This window comes from Chrysemys picta, chromosome 2 (genome assembly GCF_011386835.1).
Source record: "Chrysemys picta bellii isolate R12L10 chromosome 2, ASM1138683v2, whole genome shotgun sequence".
NCBI classification, from domain to species: Eukaryota; Metazoa; Chordata; order Testudines; family Emydidae; genus Chrysemys; species Chrysemys picta.
The window spans coordinates 2,322,342-2,345,632 of NC_088792.1; the positions used below are offsets into that span (position 1 = coordinate 2,322,342).

Genomic DNA, 23,291 nt, shown 5'->3' on the forward strand with positions numbered 1-23,291 from the left:
GATTTTTTCCGGGGACCCCCCCAGCTGGCTGAGGCCCCTGAGCATGAGCCCCGTGGGCCCAGTGCCTTATCTGCCACGACTGCAGGCTGATCTGTGCCGGGGACCCCTCACACCTATGCAGATCCTTGTCGAGGTCAGTGGGGCTTCACAGGGTGCAGGGCCCTCCTGCCTAGACCAGCTTGAAGGGTCTGGTCTAATACTGGATGTGAGGAGTGAGGGGAACCATAGGGGACGGGAATGGCAGCTTCCCCCTCTGGGCTCTATACTCAGAGTGCAAGAGAACCAAAATCAATGGGATTTATTTCTATTTTAAATCAACCTCATGAGGTTTTTTGAGTCTGGCTCATGACTTTTGAAAGCCTGGGGTTGGACAGATCAGGGACTTTCTTTTCTTATCACAAAGGCAATATAGGAAATTAAATACAAACAACTCTGGTAATATGCTCTTGAGGCCGCCCAGTTAAACGCACAACTCTCAGGAAATGTCCAGGGTAAGGTCCCAGCATTAACTCTGTCCCATGTGCACATGAATCATGATTAATACCAGTTAATCTGTCCCAGTGGTTATGCTAATTTCTGCCCCCGCCACTCCCCCCCCCGCCCACCCCCATGCATTTGGAAACAAGGAGGCAAAGCAGAGTTCATTGCTCCCTGCTTGCAGTGACAGTTCACTGCTAATAAAACATTTCAGCTCCTGCCACCACCAGCCCTTCCTCCAAGGGTCGGCCCACAGAGGCTAAGGATGTCAGAAAGCTAATAGCGGCAGTGCAGTGGGCTCAGACCAAAGCCACAGCAGCTGTGTGGCTTAATGGGGAAGCAAATTGTGATGTTATTGACATAAACTGTGACTATGTAGATCATTGTTGCAACCAGGGTCCTATGGTTGCACCAGTTCTTATACAGAGGAGGCCAAGTGGGATGTCTCTGGGAAGGTTGTAGTTTGCTGGTTATGATTATGCTGTCTATATGTGTGTACCATTTTTGTATTCGAAGTTATGAATATTGGCTGTGTACTTGTTTGAGTCTAAGTAGCCTCAGTGAAGCATTTGGGCAGCTTCTTAAGAAAGGACTATTCTCCATAAGTGCCTAATCAAGAAACACTGAACTACAATGGACTTTGGGAGACGCCAATCCACATCTGAGCTTTCTTGGGAACATTCAAACTAACATGTAAATAATGGTGTCGGCCTGCAAAAAGCTGAATCATTCATAGACATGTGACTTGCCAAGGTGACATCCCGTTGTTGAGGGGATTTTACACAGGAGAACAAAGGGGTTTCCACCCACAAGAGAAAGACTATATAAGGCCTGGAAACCCCTCCATAGGGTCTTCAGCTGGCTTAAAAGAGATGCCTGAAAGAAACTGGAACAAAGGACAGTAACTATGGGGGTGTGAGTGATTGCTGGACTCAGACTAGGAAGAAGTCTAGTCTGTAAAAGAAGCTTATTGGAACATCTCTGAGGGTGAGATTTACTTGCATTTAGTTTCCTACTGTATTAGGCTTAGACTTGCGTGTTTTTGTTTTATTTTGCTTGGTAATTTACTTTGTCCTGTCTGTTATTACTTGGAACCACTTAAATCCTACTTTTTATATTTAATAAAATCACATCTTACTTATTAATTAACCCAGATCAAGTAATTAATACCTGGGGGAGCAAACAGTTGTGCATATCTCTCTATCAGTGTTATAGAGGGCGAACAATTTATGAGTTTACCCTGTATAAGCTTTATACAGAGTAAAACGGATTTATTTGTGGTTTGGAGCCCATTGGGAGTTGGGCATCTGAGTGCTGGAGACAGGAGCACTTCTTAAGCCATTTTCAGTTAAGTCTGCAGCTTTTGGGGGACGTGATTCAGGCCTGGGTCTGTGTTTGCAGCAGGCAAGCGTGTCTGGCTCGACAAGGCAGGGTTCTGGAGTCCCAAGCTGGCAGGGAAAACGGGCTCAGGGTAGTCTCAGCACATCAGGTGGCAGTTCCAAGGGGGTTTCTGTGACCCAACACGTCACACAAATGCCATAACTAGAGCACAGTGGGCCCCTCCCACCTCCCCTGTGTGGTCCTTCTGAGTGGGGGAGAGGCCCTTCGATAGGGCTTGGCTTGAGTTCTGTTTGCAAAGGGGAAGGGTTTGTCTCCTTCTGGCTATTCTCCTCTCCCCCAGGCAGCCCTCGTGGGAGCTGCTCCCACAGCCAGATGCTGGCAGACAAGTAGCTGAAATGGGGCAGTAGGGAGCAGGGCTTTGCTCTGGGTGTTGGTACCTACAGCAGGAAAAGGCTCCTGGTCTAGGAAGAGGGAAGTCCCAGGCCAGCCTGGGCTGTGTGACATCCCTGTAACCTGTGTCCCTGGGAGAAGCAAGGTGCCCTTGGAGCAGCACTGTTCACACTAGCTGGGTAAGGCCACAGCCCCTGCACTGGGGCACAGAGAACCTAGGGAGCAGCCACAGGGAAGGGCCCCTAGCCCTGGGCAGGCAGAGCCGTTCCCTGACTCCCAGGCAGAATGGGGGCACTCGTTTGCTCAGGTGCGGGGTGGCCCCACGAGGGAAGGTGATTTGTCAATTCCTGGGTTACTGGATGAGCCTTCAGATCCCAGTTCCCAGCGGGGATGAGCGTAGTGTCCCTAACAGGGCTGCATGTGCACAGCCTCCTTCACCAATATGGGTGGGACTGTTATTGAAGGTAAGTGTGTGTAGCGCTGTCTGTTTCCTGTAGCTGTTCAGTATAGACTCAGCCCCATTACCCTCCTGTGTCTGCCTCTGCAGAGGCTCTTGCATGAGGGTTTGGGCAATGAACTCTGTTTCCCTGAGTGAGTCTGGAATTCCCTTCTTTGCCAGCCTTAGATCCCTGTCCTGGTGACGGCAATGGGCTGCTCTGTTGATGGCACATGTTGTCTTCTGACTATCGTGGTATGTACAAGCTGCCAAGCACAGTAGTATCCAGGTTCCTCAATCTGCGGCCTTGGCTACACTTGCAGATGTCTAGCGCTGTGAGTTAAACCTGACTTAATGCAGCTGAGTAGGGAAAGCGCTGCAGTCTGTCCACACTGACAGCTGCCCAGCGCACTGTCCTGGCCACATTTGCGGCAATTGCAGCGCTGTTGGGAGCGATGCATTATGGGCAGCTATCCCACAGAGCACCTCTTCCCATTCTGGTGCCGTGGGTTGAGGGAAGGGGGTGTGGGTGCGGGGGATTCTGGGTCCTGTCCCAATGCCCCGTGAGGCATCGCTTTGCATGCCAGAAATCCTTTTGTTTCCGTCCACCTTTGGCGCCATCTTTCAATGGTTTCTGTGCAGCGCGATCTGTCTGCGGGAAATGGAGCCCGAACTGCTGAGGCGTATGCTGACTTATCTCGCCAGCACGTCACGTTTGGCTGTCGAAGTATTCCTTAAGATCCAAAGTGACAGTGAGAGTGAGGGTGAGGAGTCCGACGATGCTATCAAGCTGTGTAACGCGTATGACACTAAATTGCTTGTAGCATTCATGGACATGCTCAGCACCGTGGAACGCCGCTTTTGGGCTCGGGAAACAAGCACCGAGTGGTGGGATCACGTCGTCATGGAAGTCTGGGATGATGATCAGTGGCTGCAGAACTTTCGAATGAGAAAAGCCACTTTCATGGGACTGTGTGAGGAGCTCGCCCCCACCCTGCGGTGCAAGGACACGAGATTGAGAGCTGCCCTGCCAGTGGAGAAGCGGGTGGCTATTGCAATCTGGAAGCTGGCAACTCCAGACAGCTACCGGTCGGTCACAAACCAGTTTGGAGTGGGAAAGTCGACTGTTGGAATCGTGTTGATGCAAGTTTGCAAGGCCATGAATCACATCCCACTCAGAAGAACCGTGACTCTGGGTAATGTGCAGGAAATAGTGGATGGCTTTGCACAAATGGCTTTGCACTTTCACTCTATGCATCCGAAGAAGTGAGGTTTTTACCCAAGAAAGCTTATGCCCAAATAAATCTGTTAGTCTTTAAGGTGCCACCAGACTCCTTGTTGTTTTTGCACAAATGGGGTTCCCTAACTGTGGAGGGGCGATAGATGGGACGCACATTCCTATTCTGGCACCACCCCCCTAGGATCTGAGGATGTTAATCGGAAGGGGTATTTCTCTATGGTTTTCCAGGCGCTTGTGGATCACTGTGGGTGTTTCATTGACATTAACACAGACTGGCCAAGAAAGGTGCATGACACACGCATCTTTCGGAACACTTGGCTGTTCAGGAAGATGCAGGCTGGGACTTTTTTCCCAGAGCGGAAGATCACGGTAGGGGAAGTTGAAATGCCCATTGTGATCCTTGGAGATCCTGCTTACCCGTTAATGCCGTGGCTCATGAAACCCTACACAGGGAGCCTCGACAGCAGCAAGGAACGGTTCAAATACAGGCTGAGCCGGTGCCGAATGACTGTGGAGTGTGCCTTTGGCCATTTAAAGGCCCGCTGGCGATCTCTGTATGGGAAGCTGGACTTGGCCGAAAGCAGCATCCCCACAGTTATATCTGCGTGCTGTCCCCTCCATAATATTTGTGAAGGGAGGGGTGAAAGCTTCACTCAGGCATGGACCTCCAAGGTTCAACACCTGGAGGCTGAATTTGCACAGCCAGAGAGCAGGGCTATTACAGGGGCCCAGCGCGGGGCCGCAAGGATTAGGGATGCCTTGAGGGAGCAATTTGAGGCTGAAAACCAGCAGTGATATCTGGTGCCCTGCACGGGAGTGAAGTGCAGTAGTTCCAGTCTTTAGGAATCAGTGTCTGCTTAGCAGACAAGCAGACTTGCAGTGCCTGTTTATTTCCTGGGCTAAGGAGTCTTTTACTTTATGCAATAATAAAGAATGTTTTCAAAGCCAAAGAATCCATTTATTGAAAAGAAAAAAAAATTATTTATTGAAAAGAAACAAGGGGGTGGAGTGGGGAACAGTGCAATCACAGATTCGCGTATGTCCTGTCTGGTGTGCTGTGCAGTGAGTGCTGCACTTCAGGATAGCTATACTGCATGGTGATGGGGGTTGAGTACAGAGGGTAAGGGCCGTGGTTTTCAGGGCTGGGTGGTGAAGATACAGGTGTTGGAGGCAGCGGGTGGCGTGAAGAACACGGAAGTTGGGGAAAGTGGGTTGGAGGTGACAGTGGGGCACAACGGAAAGAGTTTTGGGACCAGGGCTGTAGGGGGGGTGGCGTTTGCGTTTTCGGTACTGCTCCTCTTTCTGCATGGCTACCAGCTCCTGGATAGCGTCTGCTTGGTGCTCCAGGATGCTTATGAGCCGATCCATGCTTTGCTGCCGGTGCGCGGTGCTTTGCCGCCGGTGCACTGCGTTTTCCTGGCGGATCCTGCTTTCTCTCTCTCTCCAGTCCTGTGCCTTCTCGTTCTCTTTAATAGATTGCTGCATCATTTCGTGCAGCATGTCTTCTTTGCTTTTTCGCGGTCTCTTCCTGAGTCTTTGCAGTCTCTGAGCAGGCGATGAGAGGCTGAGGTCTCAAGGTTGATGCAGCTGTATAGGCAAAATGCAACATTTAACAGAGGCAGCATTGTTTATACCAGACAGAGTAATGATTCCCCCCGCACTTAAGGAGTAGAAAACACAAAGGGTCTACATAATAGCATAATTTTCCCATCCGAAACAGAGCACACATATCCTATGGGAGCCTCAGAATAGTGAGTAAGGGGGACTGATTGTTTCAGGGCTGCACTGTCCTCTGGGTTTCTGTACCTTGGGGAGAGCCAACAGCTTCAGGGGGCACCTACACTGAACACTGTTCCAACATTTTCCACAGGAGTTCGTCCTGGACGATATCTCGCTGCTGAGGGTGACCTGGGAAGCAAGGGAGGGTCTTCTACTGCAATGCGGCTTCTGCCCTGGCCCATATGCAGCTTGCCTGTGTGCAGCAATAGTCCCCCCGCCCCTCGCGGCACAGTGGCGTGGACACGTTAGCCTGGCTGGGACAAGGACTACGGTGGCTCTCCCTATAAACCTGCGTAAGCGCATTGCACATGTTCTGGATGAGACATTCGAGGAGATTACCGAGGCTGATTACCGCGATGTGATAAACCACATCAATGCACTATTCCGCATCTAGGCATGCATGCCTAACCCTCCTCTCCCAAAGAGCCCAAACCGAAAAAATTCCTTCCCGAAAAAAAAAAACGCTTACCGGGAACCTGCTCTTCTGTTTGTCCTCCACCAAGTACCGGCCACTGCAACTGGCTACCTTCCTCCTGGCTTGAGAAGAGCTCCTGGCTGCATGGCTCCAGGGATTCCGGGGTGTCTGCATCCGGCCCACCACCATCACTCCCGTTTTCCTCCTCCTCCTCCTCCTTCTCCTCTCCCGCCCCACTGGCTCTGAAGTGTTCATGGTGGTGCTCGGAGTGGAGGTGGGGTTAACCCCAAGTATCGCATCCAGCTCTTTGTAGAATCAGCAGGTCGCGGGGGGAGCACCTGAGCGGCCGTTTGCATCGCAGGATTTGCGGTAGGCACTCCGCAGCTCCTTCACTTTAATCCTGCACTGCAGGGCGTCCCGGTCATGGCCCCTTTCCATCATGTCCTTTGATACCTTCCCGAAGGTATCGTAATTCCTATGGCTAGAGCGCAGCTGGGACTGGACAGCTTCCTCCCCCCAAACACTGATGAGGTCCAGCAACTCGCCATTGCTCCATGCTGGGGCGCGCTTGGCGTGTGGAGGCATGGTCACCTGGAAAGATTCGCTGATAGCACTCCACGCCACGCCGGGCTGAGCAAACAGGAAGGGGATTTTTAAAATTCCCGGGGAATGTAAAGGGTCAGTCACATGGTTGGTTACCTGAGGCCAGGGCAGTAGAGTTTGAACTGATGACAGAGTGGCTAGAACAGGCATTGTGGGATACTGCCGAATAATTCTGGGGTCCATTCACAGCGCATTGGGCGGCCGCACTGACGCCGCAGCGCTGCAGCGGCAGCGCAATACTCGCTGTTCCTCTCGGAGAGGTGGCGTACATGCAGCGCTGCAACCACGGAGATACAGCGCTGCAATTGCCTTGCCAGTGTGGACGGGGAGTGAGTTACAGCGCTGGGGGCGGCTTTACAGCGCTGTAACTCACAAGTGTAACCAAGGCCTAAGGCTGCTGGCTTGAAGCACGTGGCCCGGCTCAAAGCCTACCCTCCACTCAACCACTCAAGGCCCACCTGGAACAAAGCACTCCCAATTCACACTTTTCAATCAAACACCCACAGGGTCAAACAGTCACACTATTCAAACAAACAAGCACATGGTCAAACAAATGGTCACAGCAGACAGACACTCAAATATCCACCCAGACCTGAAGATCTCTTTATAGTTCAAAAGCTCGTCTCTCTCTCACCAACAGAAGTTGGTCCAGTAAAATACATCACCTCTCCCATCTTGTCTCTCTGCACTCTAGTGTCAGTCAATGTGCTGGCAACTGAAGTCTCCCATTATCACCGTTTGATCAGGCTTTGAAATCTCTTGATATCCCCCAACACTGTGCAGTGACTCTCCTTTTCCTGATCAGGGGCTTGGGAGTGTGACCCTTCTAGCTTATTGGTGATCTTGTGATTTGGGCCTCTTCAAACAGAATTTTTATCTCAATAGCTTCTACATCCCTGCTCTCAGTGGGATGGGTGTGTCTATGGCTGAGTGTATTTTGAGAAACTCAGCAACTGGGGATGATGGTTTCACTTTCAGGTTTGCTCATTTCCTTTCCTGGGGAAATTCTGTGTGAAGGCATTGGAAAAAGCAGTGAAGTTTTCTGAACTCTCCTGCCTATTAGAGCCAGGGAATCTGTCCACCAGGTAAGGACCGAGGCAAATATCTTGTCAGAATGGAATTATCTTGGCTTGTACAAATGTCAGAATTCTTTGTTTCGTCCTTTTCTGGTCTCCAGGAATGTGTCTGAGCCTGTCAGCCCTGGGACTGGCCTGTTTTCTAGGGCCTCAGGGGTGGGAGCCAGCTGCTGGGGTGTGAATTATCAACAGAAATCTGTGGGATAAGTGCTGGGTGCTGCTAAATTGCCTTTTCTCTCCACTGTCAAAATTATATTACTTCACTGAGCCGGAGAGTGTGTGTTTAGTGTCAGACGGCGGGAAGCTTCTGGGTGTGGAAGGGCCTGGATTTCTGTGGCAAGCAGTATGATTAAAAAATCCCTTTCATTTGCTGCTATTTCTGTGTCTGCTGATCATTCTGATACCCTTGGGGGTTTGGACTGAGCCAGGTTCATTAGGACTTTGTGTCCTGATTAGAGAAGCGAGTCGTGTGTCTGTGTCTCCTCCTCTGCACTAAGAATATTGTTTACTTCAGCCCATTGGCTTTTGTGTGTCTTCAGTTAAATGTTTGTTTAGTTTTTCCCCTACCTGGTTTCTTTTCATGAACGAGGATTGCTCCATTTTTGCTGAGTTTTAGCTCAGATTCTTTCTTTGTACGAAGTTTTCTGATTTATCCTGACTTTTATGTACCACAGTGTGGGGAGCCAGGGGGGCTGCCCTCCGAACCTGAGGGTAAAGGGACGCTCTCTCAGCCTGAGTGGGCGGGGCCAGGCCAAGCTCGCTCCACCCCCCGGAAGGGGAGGGGTGGAACAGGAAGTATAAAGGGCGGGGCCCTTAGCTCAGTTAGGGCAGCACCAGGGAGGGAGGCAGACGCAGACGCAGACTGCGGGCTTTTCCCTTCAGACCCTGCTGCCACGCCAGGGGAGGCCCTGGACCAGTGGAAACCTCACCTGGAGGAAGGACTGGGGCTGCCAGGACTGCCCGCTGCCGAGTACCCAGAGGGACTGGAGGAGCCCGAGGGGGAGCTGGAGCTGCCAACCGCTGACTACCCCGACGCACTCACGGGACCAGAGGGATTCGGATGAGCAATTGGGTAGGAAGTAGCCCAGGGACAGAGCTGCACCGTGGTGAGTCTATATAGCGGAAGGTCCCCGCTGATCCAATGGCGGGACCCTCGTCCTGCCACTGTCAGGGCCCTGGGCTGGAACGCAGTGGTGTAGGGTGGGCCTGCGTTCCCCTACCCGGCAGAGCCACGCCGGGACCCTAACCCTGACAGTGCTCCCCTGACTGAGGGGCACGTTCCGCACGCTGGCTGGCGCTCTTCCCGCCGCTAACTCCCCAGTGGCAGAGGCGTGACCCAGGCCGGCCAGTGACGTTGTAGCTCTCCACCGCCCCCTAGCGGGTCGGTGGACCGACCGACACTGATCATACACAGCTATTAAAATAAGCTGCCCTCTAGCTGCAGCCAGAATCCTCTTCCACCTGACTAGGACTCACTCCTGCCCTACTAGCCAGCAGATCGAGGAACGTGATCGTTCCCCTTTATTCGACATTGGTGAGGCCTCATCTGGAATACTGTGTCCAGTTTTGGGCCCCACACTACAAGAAGGATGTGGAGAAATTGGAAAGAGTCCAGCGGAGGGCAACAAAAATGATTAGGGGTCTGGAGCACATGACTTATGAGGAGAGGCTGAGGGAACTGGGATTGTTTAGTCTCCAGAAGAGAAGAATGAGGGGGGATTTGATAGCAGCCTTCAACTACCTGAAGGGGGGTTCCAAAGAGGATGGAGCTCGGCTGTTCTCAGTGGTGGCAGATGATAGAACAAGGAGCAATGGTCTCAAGTTGCAGTGGGGGAGGTCCAGGTTGGATATCAGGAAAAACTAATTCACTAGGAGGGTGGTGAAGCACTGGAATGCGTTACCTAGGGAGGTGGTGGAATCTCCTTCCTTGGAGGTTTTTAAGGCCCGGCTTGACAAAGCCCTGGCTGGGATGATTTAGCTGGGAATTGGTCCTGCTTTGAGCAAGGGGTTGGACTAGATGACCTCTTGAGGTCCCTTCCAACTCTGATATTCTATGATTCTATGATTCTATGAATCAACTTCTGTCTCCAGGCTGGAACCCCAGCCCCAGTCTCCATTAGATTGGAAATGCCCCATCTCCTGCTGGAAAGAATCCTCACAACCTGCACCCACTGGATTAACCCCAAACACCTTCCCTGCTGGGCAAGAACTTGCCTCCCATTCCTAACAGGCCAGAAACTCCTGATCCCCTGCAGGGCTAGAATCCCACAGTCCTCTCCTGCCAGACTGGAGCTTCTTCCCCGCTGAACAGGAAACTCCGCTGCCCCACTGGCACCTTTAGACTCTTGTAACTGTTAAATCCATCTTCTGATTGGCTAAATACTATTTTAATTTCCCTCATATGACCCTCCCACATAGAATTCATGGTCTGGAGGATCTCTTGCTCTTGTAACACATGTAAGTTATGCTCTGTTAGACTTTGTTCAGTACGTTTGTTCTGTGACATGTTACTAAGGTGTTTTTTAAATACAAAAATAAATAAATAAATCACCTTCCCACGAGGGGGATATTGTGCAGCTGCCTCAGTAGAAGTACAATTATTTGCTGAATAGGGAATAAACCTTCTGTTTCCCAGCCAAGATGAACTTTTGATCTGAGTGGTTAGCTAGATTTGGGTTCTTGTGTGTTGTTCTAGCTAGGAGGAGAGAGACTGTGACACCCTGTACCCCATGTTCACCATTTTTATATGATTCTGATATATTTTGTACAAAGTATGCCTTATGAGATATCTTTTGAAAACTCATAAGCGGCTGAACATCATTGTCCTGTTACGATGTGTGTAACAACACTGCATGTAAAACTATGAGATTTTACTGTATGATTATTACTGAAATATGTTGTATTTCTGGGTAATGCCAAAAAGCCAGTTTCTCAGAGACAAAGGCACACTTGCATCCCAGCAAGGTGCTAAAGAGCCATTACCTATAGAATCAGACATTCACCAGCAGGGGGAAAGGTATTTGCAATTCAGCTGAAGGACAGTTTGCAGCTCATGTATGTAATGGAACTACCTGACCCCATTACCCAGCAAGGATTGTTCCAGCACAAAGTGTTGGAAGACAAGATACTAGGCTAGATGGACCTTTGGTCTGACCTAGTATGGCCGTTCTTATAATCTTATGTTCTTAAGTTCTGTTTCCCAGAACACAGTAGGAGTCAAACACCAGGAGACAGTTTCTTGCTGTTCCAGTCCCCTTTCCAGCCAGCACTCTGTGCCCCAAAATCTCTCTCTCTTCGCTTTCTCTCAGGGCCACATTACCAGCACTTCTGTTCCTGGCTGCTTGGCTTTGGGCTGCTTCTGTCTGTCTGTGTTTCAGCTTGGGCCACGAGGGTCAACTTCTGCTCAAGCTTTTCCACGTGCCTGTGTTTTGGGTGCTACTGCTGTTGTTTCAGCCACCGATTACGTGGCTTTTTTACATTTACCCCGAATACAAAGTGGTGGTTACACCTGACCCATAACAACAAGGTAGAACCCAACATGTAACAGTATCAAGCAGAAACTCATAGGGGACAAAAGCCAAATAGGGCGATCATGAATCAGAGATCACATTGTCTGTGTAACTGTGCTGCTGGTGTTTTTTAGGGCTGGATCAACCTCTTGGCTACCACCATGGCTTACTCTGGAGCTTCAACAATTGAGATGCCGGCCCTGGGCCGCCCTCTGCGGCTGGGGATGCTGTACGACTGCCGCAGCGACATGCTCATACCAGGTACGGTTAGAGCTGCACCAAACACACTTGTATTTGTTCGTTGTAGTTTATGGACCTCTTGCCAACTTACCTACCCTGCGGGACCCTTTCAACATAACACCTGCTTCACTCTTTGCCTCTTTACGATGTCTCAGTTGTGAGAGTGGGAAGTGACTGGTTAGCTCTAAAACCAAGACATTTAGCGATAAATGAATGAAATGTTTAAAGAGTCCTTAGAAAAAAGCATTTCCCAGAAACTTACTAGGCAATAAGTTCAACTGCTTAGATAAAACCTACATGTTCATTTGAGGGAAGCACTAAGAGCAGCTTGAGAAATGTTCAAACAAGCCGTTCATTTCGTCTTAGGTAACATGAAAGTGCCTTCAAGCAGCAAAGCAGGATGGTCAGTGGTCCCAGTTCTTGCTCACTGGTGTGGGGAAATAGAACATTTCCATAACCCCTTCCCCAATCTTCCTGTGCTCTCTATTCTGGCTGTAATGGGTACTAAGTCTGAGGGGAAAGATTGTCCAGGAGGGAGCTGCTCAGGATCTCAGGAGACATGCGTGACCTTGGGCTAGTCACTTAATCTTTCTGGGCCTCAGGTCTCCATCTGTAAAAATGGAATAATGATACTTCTCCACCTTACAGGGGTGTTGTGAGAATAAATACATTAAAGAGTGTGAGGTCATAGAAGTGTCTAGGTAGTCAACCCCTTCCCTGCCTAGTTTAGTTTGGATTTTATTATATTATAAAACTATTCTAATTTTAGATTATCATAATATTATTATTCTCTATTTCTAATTCCCCCACCCCTCCAAACCAATAAGCAGTTCTCCTGAACAAGACCAACAAAACAAATTTGGAGTTTCTTAGCCAAGCCAATTTAGGCCAAAGATGAACTAAAGAAGTTGGGAATTTTTTTTATAAAAGAACTTCAGGTAAAATTTTCAGAAACTGTAAATTTTTTTTCTGTTTGGTAACAAACTTCCCAGAAAAAAAATGCCCTGGGATGATGCATGGGAAATGTATTTAATATCTGTAGTGCAGTGAGGCTTAGAGGCTCCAGGGAAGGACCAGAACTTATTTGTGTTAGACACTCTACAAGCATGCAGTGAATAGAGACTCCCTGCCCTAGAGAGCTCACATTCTAGGAATGTGACAAAACTCAACATGGGTAAGAAACAGGCAAAAGTGGACTGGGTAACTTGAAAACAAATATTTTATTATTAATTATTATTGTTCTGGTTGTAGTGGAGCCTGGAGGGCCCAGCCCCACTGCACTAGGCACTGCACTAGGCACTGCACACACACAACAAAATGTTCTGTGCCTCAGAACTCACAATCCAAATATAAGACAAGACACAGCAGGTGGATACAGGACATGAAGCGAACGAGATACCAATGAGATGGCTTGGCTCACCATTGGCCTGGCTATTTTTGGAAAACTGGCTTGAAACTCAGATTTATGATGGGACGCTAGATCGAGCCTCAACTATGGAGCAACTTAACTGCTGCTTCATTGACATAATGGAAGCACAGCACAACAGGAGCAGGATTGGGCCCATTACTCTAGATCAGTGGTTCATAGAATCATAGAATCATAGAATATCAGAGTTGGAAGAGACCTCAAGAGGTCATCTAGTCCAACCCCCTGCTCAAAGCAGGACCAATTCCCAGCTAAATCATCCCAGCCAGGGCTTTGTCAAGCCGGGCCTTAAAAACCTCCAAGGAAGGAGACTCCACCACCTCCCTAGGTAACGTGTTTCACCACCCTCCTAGTGAAATAGTTTTTCCTGATATCCAACCTGGACCTCCCCCACTGCAACTAGAGACCATTGCTCCTTGTTCTGTCATCTGCCACCACTGAGAACAGCCGAGCTCCATCCTCTTTGGAACCCCCCTTCAGGTAGTTGAAGGCTGCTATCAAATCCCCCCTCATTCTTCTCTTCTGGAGACTAAACAATCCCAGTTCCCTCAGCCTCTCCTCATAAGTCATGTGCTCCAGACCCCTAATCATTTTTGTTGCCCTCCGCTGGACTCTTTCCAATTTTTCCACATCCTTCTTGTAGTGTGGGGCCCAAAACTGGACACAGTATTCCAGATGAGGCCTCACCAATGTCGAATAAAGGGGAACGATCACGTTCCTCGATCTGCTGGCAATGCCCCTACTTATACAGCCCAAAATGCCGTTAGCCTTCTTGGCAACAAGAGCACACTGTTGACTCATATCCAGCTTCTCGTCCACTGTGACCCCTAGGTCCTTTTCTGCAGAACTGCTACCTAGCCATTCGGTCCCTAGTCTGTAGCAGTGCATGGGATTCTTCCGTCCTAAGTGCAGGACTCTGCACTTGTCCTTGTTGAACCTCATCAGGTTTTTTTCGGCCCAATCCTCTAATTTGTCTAGGTCCCTCTGTATCCGATCCCTACCCTCTAGTGTATCTACCACGCCTCCTAGTTTAGTGTCATCTGCAAACTTGCTGAGAGTGCAGTCCACAACATCCTCCAGATCATTAATAAAGATATTAAACAAAACCGGCCCCAGGACCGACCCTTGGGGCACTCCGCTTGAAACCGGCTGCCAAGTAGACATGAAGCCATTGATCACTACCCGTTGAGCCCGACGATCTAGCCAGCTTTCTATCCACCTTACAGTCCATTCATCCAGCCCATACTTCTTTAACTTGGCGGCAAGAATACTGTGGGAGACCGTATCAAAAGCTTTGCTAAAGTCAAGGAATAACACATCCACTGCTTTCCCCTCATCCACAGAGCCAGTTATCTCATCATAGAAGGCAATTAGGTTAGTCAGGCACGACTTCCCCTTGGTAAATCCATGCTGACTGTTCCTGATCACTTTCCTCTCCTCTAAATGTTTCATAATTGATTCCTTGAGGACCTGCTCCATGATTTTTCCAGGGACTAAGGTGAGGCTGACTGGCCTATAGTTCCCCGGATCCTCCTTCTTCCCTTTTTTAAAGATGGGCACTACATTAGCCTTTTTCCAGTCATCTGGGACCTCCCCCGATCGCCATGAGTTTTCAAAAATAATGGCTAATGGCTCTGCAATCTCACCCGCCAACTCCTTTAGCACCCTCGGATGCAGCGCATCCGGCCCCATGGACTTGTGCATGTCCAGTTTTTCTAAATAGTCCCGAACCACTTCTTTCTCCACAGAGGGTTGGTCACCTTCTCCCATGCTGTACTGCCCAGTGCAGCAATCTGGGAGCTGACCTTGTGCGTGAAGACAGAGGCAAAAAAATCATTGAGTACATTAGCTTTTTCCACATCCTCGGTCACTAGGTTGCCTCCCTCATTCAGTAAGGGGCCCACACTTTCCTTGATTTTCTTCTTGTTGCTAACATACTTGAAGAAACCCTTCTTGTTACTCTTAACATCTCTTGCTAACTGCAACTCCAAGTGTGATTTGGCCTTCCTGATTTCACTCCTGCATGCCTGAGCAACATTTTTATACTCCTCCCTGGTCATTTGTCCAATCTTCCACTTCTTGTAAGCTTCTTTTTTGCGTTTAAGATCAGCAAGGATTTCACTGTTTAGCCAAGCTGGTCGCCTGCCATATTTACTATTCTTTCTACACATCGGGATGGTTTGTTCCTGCAACCTCAGTAAGGATTCTTTAAAATACAGCCAGCTCTCCTGGACCCCTTTGCCCTTCATGTTATTCTCCCAGGGGATCCTGCCCATCTGTTCCCTTAGGGAGTCAAAGTCTGCTTTTCTGAAGTCCAGGGTCCGTATTCTGCTGCTCTCCTTTCTTTCTTTTGTCAGGATCCTGAACTCGACCATCTCATGGTCACTGCCTCCCAGGTTCCCATCCACTTTTGCTTCCCCTACTAGTTCTTCCCTGTTTGTGAGTAGCAGGTCAAGAAAAGCTTTGCCCCTAGTTGGTTCCTCCAGCACTTGCACCAGGCAATTGTCCCCTACACTTTCCAAAAACTTCCTGGATTGTCTGTGCACCGCTGTATTGCTCTCTCAGCAGATATCAGGGTGATTAAAGTCACCCATGAGAACCAGGGCCTGCGATCTAGCAACTTCTGCTAGTTGCCAGAAGAAAGCCTCGTCCACCTCATCCCCCTGGTCTGGTGGTCTATAGCAGACTCCAACCACGACATCACCCTTGTTGCTCACACTTCTCAACTTTATCCAGAGACTCTCAGGTTTTTCTGCAGTTTCATACCGGAGCTCTGAGCAGTCATACTCCTCTCTTACATACAACACAACTCCCCCACCTTTTCTGCCCTGCCTGTCCTTCCTGAACAGTTTATATCCATCCATGACAGTACTCCAGTCTTGTGAGTTATCCCATCAAGTCTCTGTTATTTCAATTGCATCATAGTTCCCTGACTGTGCCAGGACTTCCAGTTCTCCCTGCTTGTTTCCCAGGCTTCTTGCATTTGTGTATAGGCACTTAAGATAACTCATCGATCGTCCCTCTTTCTCAGCATGAGACAGGAGTCCTCCCCTCTTGCGCTCTCCTGCTTGTGCTTCCTCCCAGGATCCCATTTCCCCACTTACCTCAGGGCTTTGGTCTCCTTCCCCCGGTGAACCTACTTTAAAGCCCTCCTCACTAGGTTAGCCAGCCTGCTGGCGAAGATGCTCTTCCCTCTCTTCGTTAGGTGGAGCCCGTCTCTACCTAGCACTCCTTCTTCTTGGAACACCATCCCATGGTCGAAGAATCCAAAGCCTTCTCTCCGACACCACCTGCATAGCCATTCGTTGACTTCCACGATTCGACGGTCTCTACCCCGGCCTTTTCCTTGCACAGGGAGGATGGACGAGAACACCACCTGCGCCTCAAACTCCTTTATCCTTCTTCCCAGAGCCACATAGTCTGCAGTGATCCGCTCAAGGTCATTCTTGGCAGTATCATTGGTGCCCACGTGGAGAAGCAGGAAGGGGTAGCGATCCGAGGGCTTGATGAGTCTCGGCAGTCTCTCCGTCACATCGTGTATCCTGGCTCCTGGCAAGCAGCAGACCTCTCGGTTTTCCCGGTCGGGGCGGCAGATAGATGACTCAGTCCCCCTGAGGAGGGAGTCCCCGACCACCACCACCCTCCTCCTCCTCTTGGGAGTGGTGGTCGTGGAACCCCCATCCCTAGGACAGTGCATCTTTTGCCTTCCAATCGGTGGAGTCTCCTTCTGCTCCCTTCCCTCAGATGGGCCATCTAGTCCACTCTCCGCATTAGCACCTGTAGAGAGAACATGGAAACGATTGCTCACCTGTATCTCCATTGCTGGTGCATGGACGCTCCTCTTTCTCCTTCTGGAGGTCACATGCTGCCAAACCTCCTCACAATCCTTCTGTCCCTGCTGCGCCTGCTCTGAATCTTCAGAACATTGTGGCCGTAGAAGCGTCTCCTGACGTCTGTCCAGGAAATCTTCATTTTCCCTTATGCAACGCAGAGTCAATACTCGTTTCTCCAGCCCTCGTACCTTCTCTTCCAATATGGAGACCAGCTTGCACTTTGTACAGACAAAGTCGCTTCTGTCCTGCGGAAGAAAGACAAACATGGCACAACCTGTGCAGGTTACAACAGCTGATCGCTCACCTTCCATATCACCGTCCTCTTAAGAGCTTCCTCAACTGTTGCAGGAACTACTCAGAGAAACCTGCAGATGAAAGCCTCAGTGAGCTCTCCCCAAGCGAACTCCCAGGCAAACTCCCGCTCTTAGCCTCTGCTGTTCGCCGCTCCAAACTTATTTAATCGCCCCCCCTTCTTTGTCTCTGTTGTTGTTTACGCCTCCCCCACCTACAAGTACATACACCGCTACCTAGCGCTGAAGGCAGAGCAGAGAGCAGCGGCTGCTGCCCGGGCACCCAGCTCTGAAGGCAGAGGGGAGAAGGGGAAGAAGAGCCCGAGCCTGGGTGGTATGCCTCTGGTTGTCCTCTTTATCCCTGCTCACTGGGTGTGCACGGCCGGTGGCTGACAGCCAGAGCTCTTCTCCAAAAAAAAAAAAAAAGAAGGCACACAGCTCGCACCTCCCTTGACACATTCCTGCACCTCCCTTGGGAGGTCCGCCCCATAATTTGAGAACCGCCACTCTAGTTGAAATCAGTGCTAGCAGGATTGAGCCCAAATCTATTCACAACAAAAATCTTTCATAACTTTGTGAATTAATAACTTTGCTTGATTACAATCTCTTTTAGAACATAAGAACATAAGAATGGCCATACTGGGTCAGACCAAAGGTCCATACAGCCCAGTAGCCTGTCTGCCGACAGTGGCCAATGCCAGGTGCCCCAAAGGGAGTGAACCTAACAAGCAATGATCAAGTGATCTCTCTCCTGCCATCCATCTCCACCCTCTGACAAACAGAGGCTACGGACACCATTCCTTACCCATCCTGGCTAATAGCCATTAATGGACTTAACCTCCATGAATGTATCTAGTTCTCTTTTAAACCCTGTTATAGTCCTAGCCTTCACAACCTCCTCAGGCAAGGAGTTCCACAGATTGTCTGTGCGCTGTGTGAAGAAGAACTTCCATTTATTTGTTTTAAACCTGCTGCCTATTAATTTCATTTGGTGGCCCCTAGTTTTTATATTATGGGAACAAGTAAATAACTTTTCCTTATTCACTTTCTCCACACCACTCATGATTTTATAGACCTCTATCATATCCCCCCTTAGTCTCCTCTTTTCCAAGCTGCAAAGTCCTAGCCTCTTTAATCTCTCCTTATATGGGACCCGTTCCAAACCCCTCATCATTTTAGTTGTCCTTTTCTGAACCTTTTCTAGTGCCAGTATATCTTTTTTGAGATGAGGAGACCACATCTGTACGCAGTATTCAAGATGTGGGCACACCATGGATTTATATAAGGGCAATAACATATTCTCAGTCTTATTCTCTAGCCCCTTTTTAATGATTCCTAACATCCTGTTTCCTTTTTTGACCGCCTCTGCACACTGCGTGGACATCTTCAGAGAACTATCCACGATGCCTCCAAGATCTCTTTCCTGATTTGTTGTAGCTAAATTAGCCCCCATCATATTGTATTTATAATTGGGGTTATTTTTTCCAATGCATCTGAAGAAGTGGATTTTTTACCCACAAAAGCTTATGCCCAAATAAATCTGTTAGTCTTTAAGGTGCCACCGGACTCCTTGTTTTTGTGGATACAAACTAACACGGCTACCCCCTGATACTTGACTATATTTGAAAGAAAGCATTGAGTCAAATGAAGTAAAAATCTTAAACCGAACCAAACTGTACCATAGAATCTCTATGGATAGCAATTCTATGCTTTAATAATAAGAATACAGCGGTAAGGATATATTACTGACCACCTGACCAGGATGGTGTAAGTGACTCTGAAATGCTCAGGAAGATTAGAGAGGCTATTAAAATAAAAAACTCAATAATAATGGGGGATTTCAATTATCCCCATATTGACTGGGTCCATGTCACCTCAGGGCGGGATGCAGAGATAAAGTTTCTTGACACCTTAAATGACTGCTTCTTGGAGCAGCTAGTCCTGGAACCCACAGGAGGAGAGGCAATTCTTGGTTTAATCCTAAGTGGAGCACAGGATCAGGTCCAAGAGGTGAATATAGCTAAACTGCTTGGTAATACTGACCATAATATAATAAAATTTAACATCTTTGGGGGGGGGGGGGGAGGGGGAACACCACAGCGGCCCAACACTGTAGCATTTAATTTCAGAAATGGGATGTTAAGGCTGATTCTCCACTCTGGCACTTCGAGTGCAGAAGGTGGAGGCCTGCAAGGATTCTAAAAATTAATACTGGCCACTCCAGGCTTGTATTAAACTCCCAAGGTTACAGCTGCCACCACCCAAGTGCAAAAATCCCTTTGAGAACCCAGGAAGGTGCACTTGGGAATTCCTTCCTGTGGGGTACGCTCAAGCCCTTTCACACACACCCCCTCCGGGGAAGAGCTGAGAAAAAAAACACAAAGGAAATCAGCTGTTGCCACCAGCTAATTAAACAACATGTGCACAAACCTCTCAGGACACCAAAAATCCAATCCTGATCTAAAAACAAAAGAAAGAAAATACATCTGGGAACTCAGGCTATTGCTAGATTTTAAAAGAGCAAATACAAGAATTAAGGACCAAAAATATCTTTCTTAAGGTCCAACTTAAAGGTTACACGCAAAACAAAAGCACCTGGGGTTAGCACAGAGGAGTCTACAAGCCATAAAGAAATAAAAGGGATAAACCTAATCATGTCTTCCTAGACATTTCCTGATCTACGTACATATCTGGGGTTTTAAATGAGTAGATTCTAGGTATGATCCTGATGATTTTTTCATACCTGGCCCCAAGCTTCTTACAGCAGAGTTCTGCCCTGTTCCCTCGCTCCCAGAGAACAACCGCAGACAGACAAAAGGGGAGTCTTGTTTCAATTTTTAAAAGTTCTAGCCTTCCCATTGGCTCTCCTGGCCAGGTGCCCACTCACTTCTTTTAACCCTTTACAGTAAAGCAAGTAGAGAACAGCTACTAAGAGGGATTTTATAGCTAACTGGCTGGCTGGGTCCATAAAAGGGAGCTACCCTCCCCCCCTTTCATTTATCACAGGGGAACAACACAAAAATGAGGAGGTTAGTTAAACAGAAATTAAAAGGTACAGCACCAAAATTGAAATCCCTGCAAGCTGCATGGAAACTTTTAAAAACACCAGAATAGAGGCTCAATTTAAATGTATACCCCAAATTAAAAAACATAGCAAGAAAACCAAAAAAGTGCCACCATGGCTAAACAACAAAGAAGAGAAATGGTTAGAGGCAAAAAGGCATCCTTTAAAAAAGTGGAAGTTAAATCCTAGTGAGGAAAATAGAAAGGAGCAGAAACTCTGGCCAGTAAAGTGTAAAAATATTATTAGAAGGGCCAAAAAAGAATTTGAAGAACAGCTAGCCAAAGCCTCAGAAAGTAACAGCAACTTTTTTTTTATGTACATCAAGAAGCAGGAAGCCTGCTAAACAACCAGTGGGGCCACTGGACAATCGAGATGCTAAAGGAGCACTCAAGGACGATAAGGCCATTGTGGAGAAACTAAATGAATTCTTTGATTCGGTCTTCACAGTTGAGGATGTCAGGGAGATTCCCAAACCTGAGCCATTCTTTTTAGGTGACAGATCTGAGGAAATGTCCCAGATTGAGGTGTCATTAGAGGAAGTTTTGAACAAATTGATAAATTAAACAGCAATAAGTCACCAGGACCAGATGGTATTCACCCAAGAGTTCTGAAGAAACTCAAATATGAAATTGCAGAACTACTAACGGTGGTATGGAACCTACCATTTAAATCAGCTTCTATACCAGATGACTGGAGGAGAGCTAATGTGATGCCAATTTTTAAAAAAGGCTTCAGAGGTGACCCCAGAAAATACAGGCCTGTAAGCCTAATTTCAGTACTGGGCAAATTGGTTGAAACTATAATAAAGAACAGAATTATCAGACACATATATGAATGTGATTTGATAGGGAAGAGTCAACATGGTTTTTGTAAAGGGAAATCATGCCTCACCAATCTACTAGAATTCTTTGAGAAGATCAACAAACATGTGGACAAGGGGGATCCAGTGGAGATACTGTATTTAGATTTTCAAAAAGCCTTTGATAAGGTCCCTCACCAAAGGCTCTTAAGCAAAGTAAGCTGTCATGGGATAAAAGGGAAGGTGCTCTCATGGACTGGTAACTGGTTAAAAGATAGGAAACAAAGGATAGGAATAAATGGTCAGTTTTCAGACTGGAGAGAGGTAAATAATGGTGTCCCCCAGGGATGTGTACTGGGACCAGTCCTATTCAACATATTCATAAATGCTCTGGAAAAAGCAGTAAACAGTGAGGTTCTGACAGATTTCTGTTACCAGTCTGCCTAGGATCTCAGGTGATCAATCTGAGACCGCAGGTCCGTTCGGGGGGTAGAGGGGGGAAATACAGGAACACACTATGTGACTGAATTTTAAAGCTTTACTAAGAAAATAATAAAACAACAGCAGAGAGTGCTGGGAACGCTCCCACATCACTCAGGGGAAAAAAGAAAGCATTAGTGCTCCAAGCCCTAACCCACTTCCATACTCACACCCGCACTACCCAAGGCTGGCCAAGCCTGGGTGTAGAGTCAGAAGAAGAGGAGGGGAAGGGAGGAAAGGTGGACGGGAGTGCTGTCCTGGGCCCAGGCCATCCAAGTCTGTTGCTTATTTTCAAGTTGCTCTGGCTCTCAGGGGGGTTTTAAGTTCTGGTTTCCTTTGGGGGAGTTTTCGTCCAAGGCCCTCTGTGCCTGGTGCTCTTTGTACCAGTCTAAACAGGCTTGCTGTGGTCTCCCTGGTTTCCCAAAACATCCTGGCTACGGAGACTTTGTTTTTCCTTCTGTTGGTCTTCGCTGTCACTGTTCTCGCTGCTCCTCTTCTCACGGCTGCTTGGGGTAAATTTCAAGCCCCCGTCTTTCTCGGCTGGCAGCCAGGCGCCACTGTGAGCTGTGGCCCTGGGCTGTGGCCAGCGTCTTATCTTCGAACTGAGCTAGCTGAAGTGTTGAATTAACCCGTTCTCTGCTCTTTTCTTCTTCCCTCCCCTCCTCTTGGCTTCTCATAACCTGCAAAGGAAACTTCCATTTCCATTCACACCTTTAACTTTCCCCAAAATGCTTTGTGATGCCTGCAACAGCGTTAGCAACATACAATGCTGATCTGCCACCCCACTTCCCCGGGAACTTGCGGGAGGGGGCCATTGGGGCATGACAAGGTGGCAAAATTTGCAGATGATACAAAACTACTCAAGATAGTTAAGCCCAAATCAGACTGTGAAGAGTTACAAAGAGATCTCACAAAACTGGGTGACTGGGCAACAAAATGGCAGATGAAATTCAATATTGATAAATGTAAAGTAATGCACACTGGAAAACATAATTTCAACTATATGTATAAAATGATGGGGTCTAAATTAGCGTTTACCACTCAAGAAAGAGATCTTGGAATCATTGTGGATAGTTCTCTGAAAACATCCACTCAATGTGCAGCGGCAGTCAAAAAAGTGAACAGAATGTTGGGAATCATTAGGAAAGGGATAGATAATAAGACAGAAAATATCATATTGCCGCTATATAAATCCATGGTACACCCACATCTTGAATACTGCATGAAGATGTGATCGCCCCATCTCAAAAAAGCTATATTGGAATTGGAAAAGGTTCAGAAAAGGGCAACAAAAATAATTAGGGGTATGAAATGGCTTTCATATGAGGAGAGATTAATAAGACTGGGACTTTTCAGCTTGGAAAAGAGGAGACTAAGGGGGGGATATGATAGAGGTCTATAAAATCGTGACTGGTGTGGAGAAAGTAAATAAGGAAGTATTATTTTCACCTTCTCATAACACAAGAACTAGGGGTCACCGAATGAAATTAATAGGCAGCAGGCTTAAAACAAACAAAAGGAAGTATTTTTTCCACACAACACACAGTCAACCTGTGGAACTCCTTGCCAGAGGATGTTGTGAAGGCCAAGACTATAACAGGGTTCAAAAAAGAACTAGATAAGTTCATGGAGGATAGGTCCATCAATGGCTATTAGCCAGGCTGGGCAGGGATGGTGTCCCTAGCCTCTGTTTGCCGGAAGCTGGGAATGGGCGACAGGGGATGGATCACTTGATGATTCCCTGTTCTGTTCATTCCCTCTGGGGCACCTGGCACTGGCTACTGTCGGCAGACAGGACACTGGGCTAGAAGGACCTTTGGTCTGACCTAATACGGCCATTTTTATGTTCTTATTATTCTGTAAACTGGTGGGCCGGCATACCTGGCATTGCAA

At 48.2% G+C, this 23,291-nt stretch overlaps 1 protein-coding gene across 1 annotated transcript in view; it reads left to right on the forward strand.

Moving 5' to 3' along the window:
• The first annotated feature begins 7,623 nt into the window (after positions 1-7,623).
• The window catches only part of LOC135981870 (verrucotoxin subunit beta-like), a 28,357-nt gene continuing 12,689 nt past the window's right edge, over positions 7,624-23,291 (forward strand). Inside the window, exons 1-3 of the mRNA XM_065586505.1 lie at positions 7,624-7,766; positions 8,640-8,863; positions 11,401-11,527. Coding sequence (XP_065442577.1) covers positions 11,428-11,527 — 100 coding nt within the window. The 5' untranslated portion in view covers positions 7,624-7,766; positions 8,640-8,863; positions 11,401-11,427. The remainder of the gene's footprint in view (positions 7,767-8,639; positions 8,864-11,400; positions 11,528-23,291) is intronic.